This window comes from Poecile atricapillus, chromosome 22 (assembly GCF_030490865.1).
Source record: "Poecile atricapillus isolate bPoeAtr1 chromosome 22, bPoeAtr1.hap1, whole genome shotgun sequence".
NCBI classification, from domain to species: Eukaryota; Metazoa; Chordata; class Aves; order Passeriformes; family Paridae; genus Poecile; species Poecile atricapillus.
In genome coordinates, this window is record NC_081270.1 from 2580088 (window position 1) to 2596223 (window position 16136).

The 16136-nt window shown below is 43.9% G+C and overlaps 1 protein-coding gene across 1 annotated transcript; it reads right to left on the reverse strand.

The window, feature by feature from the left end:
• Positions 1-4856: 4856 nt before the first annotated feature.
• On the reverse strand, positions 4857-15664 carry TMEM52 (transmembrane protein 52). Its single transcript, XM_058855126.1, has 4 exons — positions 15383-15664; positions 14556-14600; positions 13186-13355; positions 4857-12837 (listed from the first exon to the last, which is right to left on the reverse strand). The coding sequence occupies exons 1-4, from the start codon at positions 15655-15657 to the stop codon at positions 12527-12529; spliced, it is 801 nt and encodes a 266-aa protein (XP_058711109.1). The 5' UTR covers positions 15658-15664; the 3' UTR covers positions 4857-12526.
• Between the last annotated feature and the right edge of the window lie 472 nt (positions 15665-16136).

The window sequence follows — 16136 nt, forward strand, 5'->3', positions numbered from 1 at the left end:
AAACACTTCTGAGAACATGGCTTAAAATTAGCAAAACTGTGTTAGTCTTCAGAGAATATGATTGACAAGGTTTTAAGGTTAGGGGAACTGGTTCTGAGAGTCTTCATGTCAATTAGGAAAGTCCATTCACCTGAGTTTATAACTAATAGAGTTGTGAAAGATGTTCCTGAATTCCTTCCTTATGGTGAGGATCAGGATGGGTTATGTGTAAAATGGCTTCAAGGACAGTTGATTCAGAATTGTTGAGAGACTTTGGAAGTCACTTCAAAATCCTTTGGAAAAATCCACTGCTGTGTAAATGAAGTAGCAGAATTTTAGTGAAGGCCCAGAGCTTTCCTGGATGTGTTCCTGGGAATGTTGTAATCATGTCTGTTATATGACTGTCTTCGAATATTTCGTCCTGAGCAGAGGCAGAATTGGAACAGGACACACTGGGCTCCATATCCTTAAAAAGGCATTATTTCTAGTTCTGCTTTCTCACAAATTCTAGTCTTGTTTTCTCAAAAATTATGGCTGGAGGTGCTTTCATTTCCAGGGAAAAACCTTGCTTCTATTCCTTTGTGACCCTTTTAAGAAACTCAATGCCACAGGTATCTCTGACTTCAACAATAATACAAATTTATTCCTAGTTCCTATGTTTGGGAGAACTTGAAGCATTTTCCAAAGCCAAAAAATATCAGTGCTGTTGTCTTAGACATAGGAAGCTGATGCAGAATGATGTGAAATTATTTAGACACCAACACCCAGCACTTTATGGAAAGAAGGGAGATGGAATATTGGGGTTGCTTGAACCTAGATCTACTGTTCCTCACAGTCAACATCTGATTTTATACTGTGATACAATCCTACAGTGTGACACAAATACAGAATTTTGTAATCTATGTGGATACTTGTTTGACAAAACACAAAACTTCTCTGCTGGGAGAGCTCTGTTCTGAACTTTTCTGTTATTTCATCTTCCAACCTTGAAACATAAACAGGTGTCTCAAGGTTGGTCTGAGCATGCTTATTCACTTAACAAGCACCAATTCTCCTCTTTTTCATTCTATTTATACAAATCCATCATGAGAGAGCCAGAAGAATAGCTTTGAGTGTTTTTTTCCTACAATCAGATTTGCATCAGAGCTCTTTTCCATGTGCTGGAGATTATTCTGGCTTTCCTTTGTACTTAGGAATTTATTGTGAGTTTACATTTTTGCTGTACCTTTAAACTTGCAAGCAGTAGCTTGGCTTTTAAAAGTCCTTTGTTGCTCTTGGAAAATAATAGCAACAAAAGGAATTGTTATACTCATCTTAGAAATCAGATTCTGTTCTGTGTGTTTACACACATCTATGAACACACCCAACCAATTGCACGCATACAGGTCTTCCTTTAAGTAGATAACATTTGGATTGCATGAATACTGATCAAGGAGTTTGAGTGAAAGCTTAAAGCCTCATATTTCCCCACTGAAAGCCTCATATTTCTCCATTTAAAGGGATTTTCCTCTAGGGGTTCATTGATCAATGAACAGAAAAACAACTGGGACCCAGGAGATGACGGGAGTTTAGAATCCACAGTGAGAATTTAGCCTAGCTACTAAACTTTCCGTGACGTCAGACACACCAGACCTGTGGTGAAGTTTGAAATACCTTCAAAGACAAGAAAGAATTTGCTCACCTTGCTGTGTGTCAGATTCCCATGGAGCTTCCTTCCCATTCTTCTTTCTTTGACAGAGCAGTCTGGGAAAGTGGGCACAGGTGTGTATCCTAGGGGAAGCTGCTACCAAACAATTCTCTCAAAGAGCCTGACTTGCAGCTGAAGGAGAACTTCAGTGCTGCTGCAAGATTCCAGAATCCAGAAAACAAAAATTCAGTTACAAAACAAAAATATTTATGGTCAGGGGACTTGTACCATGGTCCTTGGACAATCCTTGTGAAGTCAAACAAATCCTGATTGCCACAGAGAAGAGGGACAAGGTGTGCTTGGAAAGTTCAGGACACATTAATTGAATTGCAGTAGGTAATAAAATGAGTAGGTTCAATGATGGTTACATCCCATACTCCAAAAATAAGTATTTATTTGGGAAAATATACTGGGACCAAGCAAAACACAGTCCAGTTGCTGCTCAGAATGAAAGAACTTGCAGCCAAGCTCTACTCTGCTATCTCTGAAATTCATGTCCTTCAAGTGCGGGGCTGGGCTGGATTCTAAATTTACAAAAAAGAGAACTTTCTTGTGACTTCTGGGATCTGTTACAGTAAATATCCTAAATCTCAAACCATTTGTCAGCAATTCTGTGAAACCCTTCCTTGGGAGGACCCATTATAAAGAATATGCTTATAAAATTCATGTTTCCAAGCAGCAAAGCAAAACTTATGTAAAGTGTGGCATCTCTCAAGCCACTGCTCAAGGGAACTGACAAAGTACAAACAGCCAACACAGTCAGATTTTCAGAGGCTGAATGAATGTTTTAGTAAATAAACAGCATGTGAAATTTAGTTTTTATACAAAGACAATTACATATAGTGGAAAAAAAAAGCCCCTCTACATGTATATTTTTGCTTAGTCAAGCCAAAATATTTACTGAAGAAATAATTTTGATGGCAAATATTTTTATAAACCTTAAAACACAAACAAGTTTGGATTAAGAAGTTCCAAAGAGTCAATAAATACATTAAAAAATAGATACTCAAAGTAACATAAACTCCCCCCCTTTCCCCAACAATAACATTATCATGAACAAACACAAAATGAGGAAGAAAACCCATAAAAACCCAGTGTCCTTTAAAAATCTTTAACTTTTCACTCACTGAACAATCCAGTTTCAGAACTGAGAATAAAATGTACTTGTAGGTGATTATTGTGTGTTGAGATGTGATGCTTGATTAAAGGCATTTTTACTCGAGAACAGTCACAGCTGGAAAACAGCTTTCGTATTAGACCAGGAACAACATGAAGTGCTCATTTCTCACCTCCAAAAGCTAAGCACCAGAGCCGCAGTGTTGCCAATGTGTGTTGGGGTGGAGTTGTGCTCTTCCATTTCTGGTGGTGTTGCGTCAATGCCATAAAACAGAAAGGCCATTGTGCTTTTGTGATTTCTGCTACTGTGGTGCCAGTAGGGATTTGAATCAGAAATATTTTTTTTCATTTTGCAAATTTTGCATTTGCAGCAGAAAAATCTGGATTTCAGGTTAGGGGTCCCAGACTGCAAGTAACTTAAATTCCCCACTAACTTCAGCTTGGGAACATTCTAGAAAAGATCTAGAATTATCTATGTACTATTCAGCACTTAACTAAAACAGAAAAAAAGACAATTTTGAGTAAATGGACGTACGGTGGGATTTTGAACCTCTTAGATTACTGGCTAGTATTTCAAAGAATAGTTTTGTTTCCTTTGAATTTAATATTTAAAATAATAATTGAATGGTTTCAATTCTTCAAATTTCCACCTTTTATTTATTTTTCCCCTATGGATTATGGGCTACCATCATAGCATACCTACAAATAATTTAGTTTGTAAGGGGTTCAAAACAAATACCTTAGAGAAAAAACAAACGTTGAAAAACAGTTCATATCAGTACCACCTTCCAGTATGAGAATATAGTACATAATACCCAAATGTACTTCTTACTATTTAAAACATGTTTAGAATTTCATTTATTTTTATGATCAGATGAGTCAATTTCAAATTTTTCATCTCCCCATAGTTCCATATTGGGGTTTAAATCCTTGTAACAAATGTAATACAAATAAAGATGAATGACATTGTCAGTACTTTTAATAAAACCTCTTTCCGCTGCCAAAATTAATGTTGGAGTCAAAGCTAAAGGCACTCTGTGGTTTCCTAATATGCACCAGTCAGCAGAAATGCATCCAGAGACATCATCCCCCTTTGGCATTTGTAATTGATGCTACTCCTATTTATTATTTATTAATCTCTCACTTTGAGCATCTGGATGTGGCTAAAACTAATGACTCTTTTCTATTTTCTTCTATGAAGTAGTAGGTGACTGGTGGATTTTAAGCCCTTCCTGCTGCCCAGACCAACCCACTGCAATGACTCGGAGGTGACTCCCCTGTCTGTGCTTTCCAATCGTGGCATTTTCCCAGCCCGACGGGAGGCTGGGCATTTGGGAGCACGTGTCTCCTGGGAAAGCTGGCAGAGAGGAGCCAAGGGCAGTGTTCCACTCTGTCTGCATGGGCTGCCTGAAATTATTTGTGTGCCGGCTGAGCCTGTGCTACAGCTAAATCCAGGTCTGTGTATTTCTGTCTGGCAGTGAGAGGGGAGGGGGGTCTTGGGAACAGAGACTCAATGAAGTGGGGTAGCAGAGCTGCCTGCTCTGTTCCCAATCCTACTGCCTATAACAGTCCGTGCTGGGGCTGTCCTGAAGGGGCTGAGCCATGCAGGTGCTGTCCCCTCTCACTGCACTCTGGGTGGCTCCTCCAGCTGTGCTGTAAAAGTTACTGGAGTAGGTGCTGCCTCTGCTCCTTCCCCAGTATAGCACGTTCTGTTCAGGAGAGGGGCTGGAATAACCTCTGCCTGGTGGAGCTTAGTCACACTTTGCAAGCACAGCCTGCTGGCTTTGTTACACCTGGAGAGAATTCCAGTAGGGAATACATGCACTGTGCACTGGCAGCCACACATCCCAGAGAGAGCCCCACAGGCAGATTCCAGAACTGGAAGCATCATGAGCTACATCAGTGCCTTGCCGTACTTCAGTTTAGCCCTGGTGAGTGCCCCAGTCCACGGCATTTTGTTTCTGGGATGCTGGTGAGGATCTCTGCACACAGATCCACACAGATCCACACAGATTCTACTCCTACAGTTGTAGCTCAGAGGTCTCTAAGGTTGTGCCATGCTCAGACATTGCCATTGTCCCAGCAAACTTCACATCAAGTTCCAGTTGTAATGCTGTTCATATTTTTCCTGTTTTAGTTTGAGGCTCAAACTGGACAATTGAACTGCCTCAACCTTGACCTGAAGTCTAGCAGGCTGTTTTTAAAGGACACCAAAGCCTAGAGAAAAATCTAGAAAGTGAAATTAGCCTGTTAAAATTACTGATAGTTTAGGCATTGACTGGATCCAATCCTGCTTTTGCACAGTTTTTCTTACTTTATAATTGTAGCAAAGTTACATGATGGTCAAATTCTCTTCCTTTGATGCTCACTGTCATTAGTAAGAGTTTGACTGTGGAAATGGTTTGAATGTCACTAAGAATGTCACCCTTGTTGATCATGTTTGCTGAGGAACTGGATGCAGCTTCACGTGCAGGTACCAAACACAGCTCATCGCTTGAGGATATTTTGGGATTAGGTGTTGTCACCAAGAACCACTGGTCTGTGCTACCTCACTTGAACACTTGAACTGAAGGTGTTGGCCATAAACTCAAACTGCTCTGCAATCCTGAGAGTTTTCACTTGCACTGGCAAGGCCAAAGTAGTTCCCTGCTGTTCTGCATATATATATGAGGTGGAGGAAGGAAGTCTGGAGAGGAAGCTGAACTTCCTGTGCCAGAGATTTTATACTGGAGCCTTCCCTGAATTCAAGACGATGCAGCCACGGCTTTAGATGCAAATCACTAGAACATGCAGATTTGAAGAAAGACCCTTCTACATCAACACCTGTGTTTTGGGGGTCATGTAATAAAGAACAATCTGACTGATTTTTGGACATAGCAGTTGCCTCTTCCGTCCCCCACCCCATCCCCGGATGGATGAGAAGCTCCCTTTACTTTAGTTTAATTTCTCTGAACGTTGTTTCAGACTCAAAGAAGCCAGTGTGGGCATCAGGATTAACCACAGGTTCATGGGTAAGTGACTGCACAGAGTTACAAAAGAGAAGAGGGACCAAGGAGCCTGAAAGGAGCAGGCCTGATCACAAAAATGGGAGGAAAAAGGGTTGTATGTGACAGCCATCAGTGGATTAGACGTGTGTACACACTTGCACTTTTATGTAATATAATTATAAATGGATGAAGAAGTCACCAAACTAATTCCATAGATGCTCAAATTATCCTTATGCTGATTTTGTTGCGCTAATTACAGTAACGTGTGTTACCTGGCATCTTGCACATTGATTAAAGCCTGGAGATTCTGGGGTATAGGCTTTGTATATAAAATAGTGGGATGTGTTAAGAAATCAAGAGGTAGGAATCAATGAGAAACTTTGAATTTTCATTACTATTATTCTGGCATAGCACTGAGCAGTGGGTTTGCAGTATCTCTAGCTACAATTCACTTAAGATTTTACATCAATAACCATTTTGATTGAAACCTGGAGGAGCAAGGCCAAGCTCTGATGAAATATGGTTTTCTTGTTGGTGACAATGGTGACAAAATAAACTAGAGAAAGGGAAAGCTCCCTTCTCTGGCCTGGAAAAACATTGTTCCTGGTATTCTTTTTTTAATCCAGGCAATTTCCTCTGCTTCTAAAGCATGGTCTCCCAAGGAGGGGTATTTCTGTAGCACCTTCCACCCCAAAACCCCATGCAAAGCATGAGGAAGGTTGCATTTAGTTTTCCTGCTTTCCAGCAGTTTATCTAATTCTGGTTAAACAGTTCATGTAGAACGGAGGAGAGAGGGGAAATTCATCTTCCTCTGATTTCACCTTGGCACTCCCCTTCCCGTGGGGCCATGCCACGGTGGCCACACTGAGGTGGCAGCTGTCACATGCTCGTGGTGCTCCCTGGCTGTGGGAGGTGATGCTATGGCAGTGCTAGCCCTGCAATCACCCTGTGCCCAGGTGGTACCGCTGCCAGCCAGGGAAGAGGTACAGGAACAGGCATCCATGGGGGGCTTCATGCTCTGCTTTCTGCAGCTCTTCATTCCACAGGCAGGAGAAATCCAGTAAATAGCACACTGCAGTTCAGGGAAAAGATGGAGTTAAATATCTGGATGATTAAGGCATTGAAGCATATGATGTATGAGGGAAGGATGAGCAAGCTGGGAGTCTTTGGCCTCTGGATGAGGTGGTACAGGGGGAATCTAATAAATGTGTATAAATGTGTATAAATACCTGGGGGTAAAGTATAAAGAAGACAGAGGCAGACTTTTCTCACTGGGCACCAGATTGCACAGTAAGAAGCAGTAAGAACAATCACAAATACAATTCCACTTCAACAGAGCTATTTTCACTGTAAGAGGGGTCAGACAGTAGAACAGGTTGCCCAGAGGGGCAGTGAGCTCTGCATCCCTGGAGAATTCAGAGCTACTGTAGGGAGGGCAAGCTGCTCTGGCTGACCGCAGCGAGCAGCAGGGTATGACTAAAGGTCCCTTCCAACCCCTGGATCCTAGAACTGTTTACCAGTGGAAAATAGTGGCAGAGATTTTGAAACTCACTTAGATGCCCAAGATATCTGTGGTAGAGCTTGAGTCTGTCACACTCCAGGATATTTCTTGATTGAGGGATAACCATACTCATTATCACCGATTTTTCCCTCATTATTATAGTGGAAAATAACTGAACATACGCTTTTTTATTTCCCAGATGGCCCAAGTTATTTGAATTTCAGTTTTTTATAGCAGGTACTGTGGGCCTTTTATCAAGAGGGAAAAGTGTTTCTATATGCGAAATATGTGAAGAATAAAAGCATACCACGTTTTTTTCCCCCAAATAATCGCACTAAATGTAATTGCCACTGAGTGTGTTGGCCTTGCAGTCTGCCCAGCTGACCTTCACCGGGGCCGCTCCGGCTCACTTCCCCCATCTGCTGGGAGCAGGCTGCTCAGCCAAGGGCGGAAGAAACGCTCTCCAAATACACACGGGGTGTTTATTTTTATGGCTGTCTGCTTTGCCGGCTAATCACAGTTCTATTTCCTAAACCCATCTGGAGTGACCTTATGTGCGGGGCAGAGCAGCTTCTCCCACCTTCAGCACAGCGGTCCAGGCTCTCTGACAGCTGCCTGGCAGGGTTTTTGGGGAAAGGAACATTTCCAGCCCCATGGAGCTAAACAAACCTTGCCTATTTCTTTCAGCATCTTCCCCTAGTTAGGAATGTTGTGATGAGGCACCTGAAGTCCAGGGGCTATTTCTAAATCTTACACTTTGCCCAAGTTTCTTCTCCAGATTCGCCCCTTAAGAGGGGGAAGGAGTGGGGAGGTTTCTTCCTGCACTTCATGTCTCACACAAAGTTCATCATGCTCTGACTGTACCTGTATTTCAATGTGACAGCGCAACCCACACTCAGTGTGTTCATCCTCCAAACTCTATGCAAGAAAAGACAGTGCTACAGCCCCTGTTCTACAGACCAGTGTCATGTGGGGAAGTCTGTGGCAGAAAAGTCACCAAACTGGGTTTCCCAGCTCAGTACTTGGACCTCAGGACTTCACTTCCTCACTTGTGGAAGGAAGTAGTTTATGCCATAAACTCCTATCATGGAAAGAGAATAAACAATGCACAAATAAGAGCTTGACATCAGGCTCTTCTCCTTTGTTTCCTTTTTGAGCTACTTGGGAAAGCAGGGTAAAAAAATGAGTAAAAATTAAGCATTTTAATGAAGATTCAGGTTTGCGGATTCATTTCTAGGTTTGAAATAGAAATTGATTTTCTCCCTTCTCCAAATGCCCAAGGTGAGCTTAGTTATTTTAACAAAAAAATTGAAATATCTTTGAAAGTCTGCATTCTTTTCTACAGGCCTCTTTTTCCTTCCAGTAAAATAAAAAGAGCAGCTCTGGCATTTATATTCTAAATTTTAACTGACCAGAACAAAATATTTTCCCAGCACTGTGGGTTTGCACCTAAGCCTTATCTGTGCATTGTGTTTGACCTTAGGATGTAGAATTTCATAAAACATTTATTGTCTTCTCCAGTTTTTAGAGCACAATTCCCCCGTGATACTTTGTTTTCATTGTCTGCTCTGAAAAGGATTCCAAGGCTTCTCTAGTAGTTTGAATTTTAATTGTGGGTGAAGGAAAGAACCTTTGCTACTTGCACCAAAATTAGTGTCTCCCTAAGCAAAAAGAGTTCTAACAGGTAAAGAGGATTAGGATCAGAACCAGGAGACAGCCAAGAGTATGAAGAGTGGCTGAGGCAGAGACATTTTGTTCCATAAATGAGCAGGTTTTGCACGTGTCCAAGTGTCCCACTCATCCATACTGGCAGCAGCAGTGATCCTTTTCCCTCAAAAACTGCAGCTGATAAAGAAAGAATGCAGTTAGAAAGCAGCCAAACCTGAGCTATTGAGGCTAGTGAGGCAGACAAAGGCAACTGTGAGGCAGACAAAGAAATTATTTTTCTCTCATTTTTCCTGTGTCCAAATCCCACTGATGCCTCAGTCTGGATGCTGCACGTTTGCCACTAAATACTCTCCAAAGATTATAATGCATCAATTATCAAAGCCGTTCTAGAGGTACCACTTTACTTATATTGTTAATGAGCTTGGCTATAAGGGGATTTGCAGCCTGAATTTCATGACAGAACCAAGGTATAATTTGCTCTGGGTTATAAAGCCCATGAATTTTTCAGGAAATTTACTTCCACGGCTGTGTTTGCTCTCTGAGCACAAGTCCTCATGCTGAGTGCATGTGTGTGAGAGGAAAGTGATGGAGGCTCCAACCTCAGCAGTCCATCTCCCCAGTACAGACTCTTTCAGACAGCCAGCAAAGAACAGAAGAAAATAACTGACAAAATGATCATTTTGAACAAATGAGAGAAGAAAAATTGCATGCTGAACAGTGCCAAACTGAGGACCAAATATAAATCACAATTAAAAATGCACTTCGGGTAATTACAGAGAGGGGCTTTTCTCTTAGAGATGTCACAAAGCTTGTGTGTATATAATCAGACTTGAATAGATCTAGCAATGGTGAAAACCACCAGCCTGACAAATCAGAATTCTTAGATCCTGCATCAGGTCAAACCTATAACCTCCCCCCGGTCTTCTTTTTAAACCTGGTTTCTTCTGGGAGTGAGGCTTTGAAATCACAGACTCTAAATCCATGCCCTGCTTCCCCTCCTTCCACTCTGCACACCCAACTAATAACTTCTGAATCCACTGGCCAATTTCAAGCAAAGTGATAGAGAACTGTAGGTTTCAAAAATGTGAAGTTCTAACTGTTCCATGAACCAGGAGCTGTGTAGAGATGAGGGATCTCTTCAATCCTCCATTGTAAGAAGAACTCCAGCATGGGGGTTGCACTTAGCAGGCTCTGGAGAAGGCCAGTCACAAGAAAGACCTTAATAATTTCCTAACTGTGAAGGTTACACAGAAAGCTGAGCTGGTTTTGGTGTGCAGGGGGAAGTCTGTGTTCTGAGGGCTGATTGGGGCTGAGTTGCTGTTAATTTCTGAATTCATGAACTACGTTACAAGGCAAGAGCCTGGACAAAACACAAGACTTTTCCTTAGGTGCTAGAAAGGAAAGAGCAGATTATGCCCTTATTCCTAGTATGCACAGGCATTTAGGGTTTTCTTGGACATCTCCTGTGAGCAAACAGAACAGACCTGTCAGTTTGGCAGGTCCCGTGCCAGGCGCTGCCGAGGCACAGAGGGCAGGGAATTGGAACGGTGGGATGGCTCCCTGTGCTCCTGCAGCCAGCTCGATCCCTTCCCGGCCGGTGCCGGTGATGATCCTTTGCACACAGCGAGAAGTGAGGGACTGCCCTCTTGTGTTAGTCACCATTCTTTCATTCGCCTGGCTTTGAATTCCCATCTCTATTTGTGAGTGCTCAACCATTTCCCTCCATCACAAATTCCTTCTTCGGAAGGGCAGAGGCTTCTTTCTGAGTACTGTGGAAAAGTTCAATAAATAAAAATACGCTTGCTATATTTATGACTTGGAGACATCCAGGAGGAGGCATATATTGCCCTTCCAGACAGACATCCAAATAGTTACCCTGGTTTATGCCTATCTTCCATCTTGACACAGATGAAGAAAGCAGAGGAAAGAATAAAACAGGAGAAATATAATGAAGGATGACAGAGAGGAGACAAGAGAAGCAGATTTGTTATACCAGTCAACCCTCATAGTAAGTTACATGCAAGTTAAATATAGAAGCGACCCTTCCGTGGGGAGTCAGACTCATGGACAGCTCACACACGACTCTGCAGCAGCATCTCGGGCCTGTGTCTGGCAGAGATCTTCATTTTTAAATCATTAGTGCTCATTCCCAGGGCAGTTCTTGCAGTAATGGTTGTCAGAGAATAACAGTCTTCTAAAAGCTGTGCAGGCTTTTGTGCCCACCACTTCTACTGCCTGTTAATGACAGACAACTAAATTTACGCTTCATTCACTGGGCTCTCAGGCTTTGCTTGCTGCTCTTACCCAGAGCAACGAGCCACCCTGGCAATTGCTCATGTTCTTAAAGCAGCCAGATTAGCACCTTGCTGAAGTGGATTCAAAGAAAATCACTGCTCAGGAGTGGACAAAATTTGGACAATTTGGAATATGGACAGGCAAGGGAAAGAGCTGGCATTAAAAACCCTGCCTCTGGAGCCCGTATTTTTGTCTGGGCTGCGACTGCTGTAATCAGCTCCAAGTTCCCAGCTCTAAAATAATGCTCAGCAGTTATCCCTCTATCAGTACTGTACAAAGAACCATCCCTAAGAATAATTTCTTTGAACTTTTGCCCAGCGCGTACTGTGGTATTTGTATCTCTATCGTATTCTGGATGGCTCAGCACAAGCATGTTTTGTGTCACCCTGCTCATTCCTGAGCTTGTCCATGTTCTGAACTGGTAAAAGCTGCCAGGAACCCATGATTTTTCTTCCCTGTGCTGTCTGAGACCCTGACACCTGATCACATAGCAAAATATCTTTGAAATATTTGATGAATATTTGAAACACATCAGTAGTACCAAACCATGTGTGCAAGTGTCTCTTTGGAATTAATGTGTACTTTATCTGGAAAAAATAAATAGCAACGGGAACCCACCCACAAGGCAACATATCTTGGAAATAGAAATGGAAAGATTTACAGAACCTCAAAAACAATCCCTTGGGGTCTCATGACCACCACTACCACCACATAAGTGTTGTGTCTCATCTGTCTCACTCCCTGTGAAAAAGCAACTCCCTCCACACTCTCCTGTCCTGGCATCTTTCTGCTCCTTGAGGAACATGAGCTATTGTGCATCACTTTGTCCTCAGCAGTTTTCTGGGCAGTTGATGTTCTCAAAAGAAGAGAAACTACAGAGGCTGTTCAGTGTCACTTGCTGGGATTCCCCCTTCAATTCCAGCTTGGGAAACTTTTGTTCTAGAACAACAACTTCCTGTTTGTTCTGAGTGTGTATTCCCAAGGTGGCAAAAGTCTCCTGACCTTTTTTATTCCTGGACACAAGGAACAATTTTTTTTATCAGAAGATGAACATGCATTCACATCCCACTTTTACAAGCATTTTTAAACTGCTGCCCTTTTACCTCATTTCATATCCATGAAGAAGCTTTACCAGGGGATTACAGCAGTCACAGAAAACATTTCTTCTGACAGATATTACAAGGGCATGAGAAGACACATCTTTATATCATAACCTACTAATAAACCCAAACTCTTCACATCTTCTTTAACTCTTACTGTCCTTCCCTTACTTTATTCCCCATCTGAACTGAGTCAGACCTGTGGCTGTTCTTTTGTGGCATCTTCTGAATCTTCTGACTTTGCCTGTGTTGCTGGATCTCTATTGATTGTGTCAGGTGGGGACTGGCTGAGATTCAGCCCACCTGGTGTCACCTGTTCAGGGATGTCATTAAGTTTCTGGTTTGTCCATGCCACTTGCTTTCCCATTTGAACAGCTTCATCATAGGAAGGTGGCAGGTCCATAGCATAGAGGCTGTAAGCTGGAGGGGACACGGTGTTCTTATCCATATCCACAAATACCGGGGGAATCTGCACACTTGGAGGGTACTGCCATGAGCTATATGCTGTGAAGAAAAAGAAATTAAAATGAAAATTAAACACCTGTATGGGACACTGATATATAAAGGGCTAATCCTGCTTTTCTTTTCCCCAGGAAATTACAGACTTTTGTGTTTTCAGATAAAAAAACACTGTATACTAAAGCTGTCCATATAGAATCAGTCCTGGTCTTCAGTGTCACTCACTGTCACCCACTGTCACCCTGATCCCTCCCTTCACCTCTCGTGCCCACCCTGTGGAGCTGGAAGTTGTTCCAGGAGCTCACTGGGAATTCCCATTCCTGCAGGGGCTGGACACAACTCCAGGCACAGGCTGAGGAGCAATGCTTCTCAGGTGATTCCCAGGACACTCACAGGTCACTGTGCTGTGGGCAGTGCTGTCACTGTCAAGGCCAATCACTGTCAAGTCACAAGGGTGCCGAGGGAAGGTCTCCACTGGAAGCCTCTTCTTCCGGCAGCAGAATTTGATGCAGCTCACTGAGACCCCACAGAGCAGGAGCAGGAACACCGTCAGCAAGATCAACCTGAAAGAGGGGGGAAAACACCATCATTCCATTGCTTATGTTTTACTTCTTCTAAACCAGAATATAATTTCACTCCAAATGGTTGGAAGAGAGGCCCAGCCTCCTTGATTTAGTTCTGAATGGGTGCTGGATCCTGGATTAGAAAGTTGGATCACAAACACTCAATCACAACTTGAAGAACTATGGCACATCAGTACAACCCATTCTGGTTCACAGGTGCTGTAACATTTCACTATTTTGGATTATTTTCAACTTCAGTGCGGGGAGAATGGCTCTGCTTTCCACAGCAAGAGAGGATTTGTACTTGGAGGGAAATGCAAGCAGGAACTTCCACAAGTCTAAGGCTTCTCTTTATAAATGAGCATGGAAATTATATTATATTAAATTATATTTATGCCTTGAAAACTCAATTCTATCTCTACCTATTGCTTAAGGCAGTTTATAATTTAACAATTTAAAATGTACCTAGACAGATATACCTGTGTTTCAGGTTTTCCTCTCTGCTGAAACTACACCTTCCCACCCCTCAGTTTCTCAAGCCCTCTCAATCTATTTTACAGTTACCTGTGTCTTTTTATACAGTTTTGTGTATCAACCAAAATTGCTTCAGATTAAAGGAGGTAAAAGTAACCAATTCCCTCTGTGTGCTATCACCAAAGTCAATATATGGACAGAATGCAAACTGTGAACACAATGTCAGGGCAGCTATAACATGTGTGAGGTAGGTGATGAATCCTGCTATGAATACTCTCTCTCTTATCCCAGTTTCCCCCTTTCAGCAGGCCGTGCTCAGGTCTGTGCTTGCTGGAGCTCCGGGGGCAGCTCCGCAGAGGGTGACAGTCCCTGTCCTGCAGAAGGGAGTGAGCCGAGGATGGGGCAGGGCCACATCCCAGCAAATCCCTGCAGAAGCTGCCCTGTGCAAAGAGCCAATGGCCAGCAACGCTCTGGCTATTTAGGAAGAACAAACAAGCCCTTGAGTTCAACTCCAGTGCACTCAGAAGGGAAAGATGACACAGCCCTGGGTGAATGCTGGTCCCCACCTGACACTCAATCTCCACTGTCCAGTCCATTCCTCTGGCAGCTCTCAGAAAAACCCTTCCCTGATACTGCCCAAGAGAAACATTTATATTGCCTTCTCCAAGTACTGCTCATAAAAACTTCCAAATGGTTCTGGGTTAGGAAGATTAAAAGCCAACTTACCAGACATACCACAGACTTGTCCAATCAGACATGTTCTGAGGGCATCTGTGAAAGAAGGCAGATGATTCACTGATTTAAATAGTGCATGTATGACAGGGAATGCACTTCCCTGGGGTAGAGAAGGGAAAGCACTCAGTAACAGTATGAAGCAAAACCACTTTAGATTGTTCTTCATGGTTGAAACCATTACTCCAGATAAGAACATGCAAATAATCCCACTGTAAAAGTTGCTTCTGAATCAATAAATGTTTTTATTGAGTGGTGCTTTACTCTTGCTTGGGAGAGAGAATGACTCATGCAGGATTCCCAAAAAAACCAAATTAGTGTTATTTAAAGGTAACTGAGATGAGGTGCCTCATACCAAAGGCATGTCTAAAAATGCTGGTCTAGACAATTGCCCATGTCCCCCAGATATTTTAAAGTTCTTTTTCCATAGCTCAAATACAGCCAGAAATGGCTTTTTCCAGCTCTAGTGCAGTAAAAAAGGAGGAGAACAGCTCCTGTGACATTTCAGGAGCATGGCTGCCATAGCAGGGTTGTGTGTACTGAACCTCCTGCAATGGATTTCCTGTAGCAGAGCAATGGTTCTGACCACAGGAGAGCATCTGCAAACTGCTCAGAAGTGACACTTTGGAGTCTTCTCGGGAGAGAACCATTCACCTCAGTTCACAGAGCACGGGCAGCCAAGTGAAATTTAAAAGTTGCTGACTGTCTTAGAGATCAAAAAAGAAGTTGTAAGGGATGGCCATCAGCAAGTCACCTTTCTGGTGTGGGGATATCACTTGGTCACGGTGGGAAAGGTGTGGGAACAGGCAGTGGTTACTCACCGGGAAGAGTTCTCACAGTTGTTCCCCAGAACAGAGCGATGCCTAGGAAAGGGGGAAACGCGGGATTGGATCAGCAGGTGGCCAAAGGAGAAGCACCTCGTCTCCCTGCTGCATGTGCCCGGGAGGCTCCAGGGTGCGGGCGACTGGCCGTGAGCGCCGCGGACCCCACGGGGAGCCACCGCCGCCGCTTCAAGGACACGCGGCCGGCGCTGAAAGGGGACACCGAGCCCTGCGGACGACCCGTGCTGGGCAGCGCAATAAATAACCGGCACCATCCCGGAAGGGGGCAGAGCCTCGGCGGGGCAGAGCACGGCAGGACTGGCAGGACCGCCCCGCCCGGGCCCCGCGGCCGCAGTCCCTCTCCCCGCCCGCGGGAGCGGTCTGGTCCGGGCAGGGCACAGCTTCCCGGCTCCCTCCGGAGTGCCCCTGTCCCAGCCAATGCCCCTGTCCCAGCCCCTGCCCATCCCAGCCCCAGCCCCTGTTTCAGCCCCAGCCCATGCCCAGCCCCTCCCCCAGCCCCTGGCCCTGCCCGTCCCAGCCCCTGCCATGGCGGGGCCACAGAGAGGGAATACAGCGGAGAGGGCTCGACTTGCAGAGATTTCCCTGGAGCGATTCCGGACTGCTCGCGATGCTCTTACCAGAACAGAACCCATCAGGTGTGCAGCTGCTGGACACCCCCTGAGCCTCTGCTGGGTCAGAGGGACTTGAAGGAGGAATAAAAAAATAAGAAACCTAGTATGAAATATATGAGTCA

What these genes read in the sequence shown, in the direction of transcription:
- TMEM52 (XM_058855126.1), bottom strand. Translation starts at nt 15,657, where the DNA reads ATGGTGCCGGTTATTTATTGCGCTGCCCAGCACGGGTCGTCCGCAGGG. An exon ending in AACTGTGAGAACTCTTCCCG is followed by an intron (nt 14,601 to 15,382) that starts GTGAGTAACCAC and finishes CTTCTTTCACAG; the next exon opens with ATGCCCTCAGAACATGTCTG. An exon ending in TGCCCACAGCACAGTGACCT is followed by an intron (nt 12,838 to 13,185) that starts GTGAGTGTCCTG and finishes TTTTCTTCACAG; the next exon opens with CATATAGCTCATGGCAGTAC.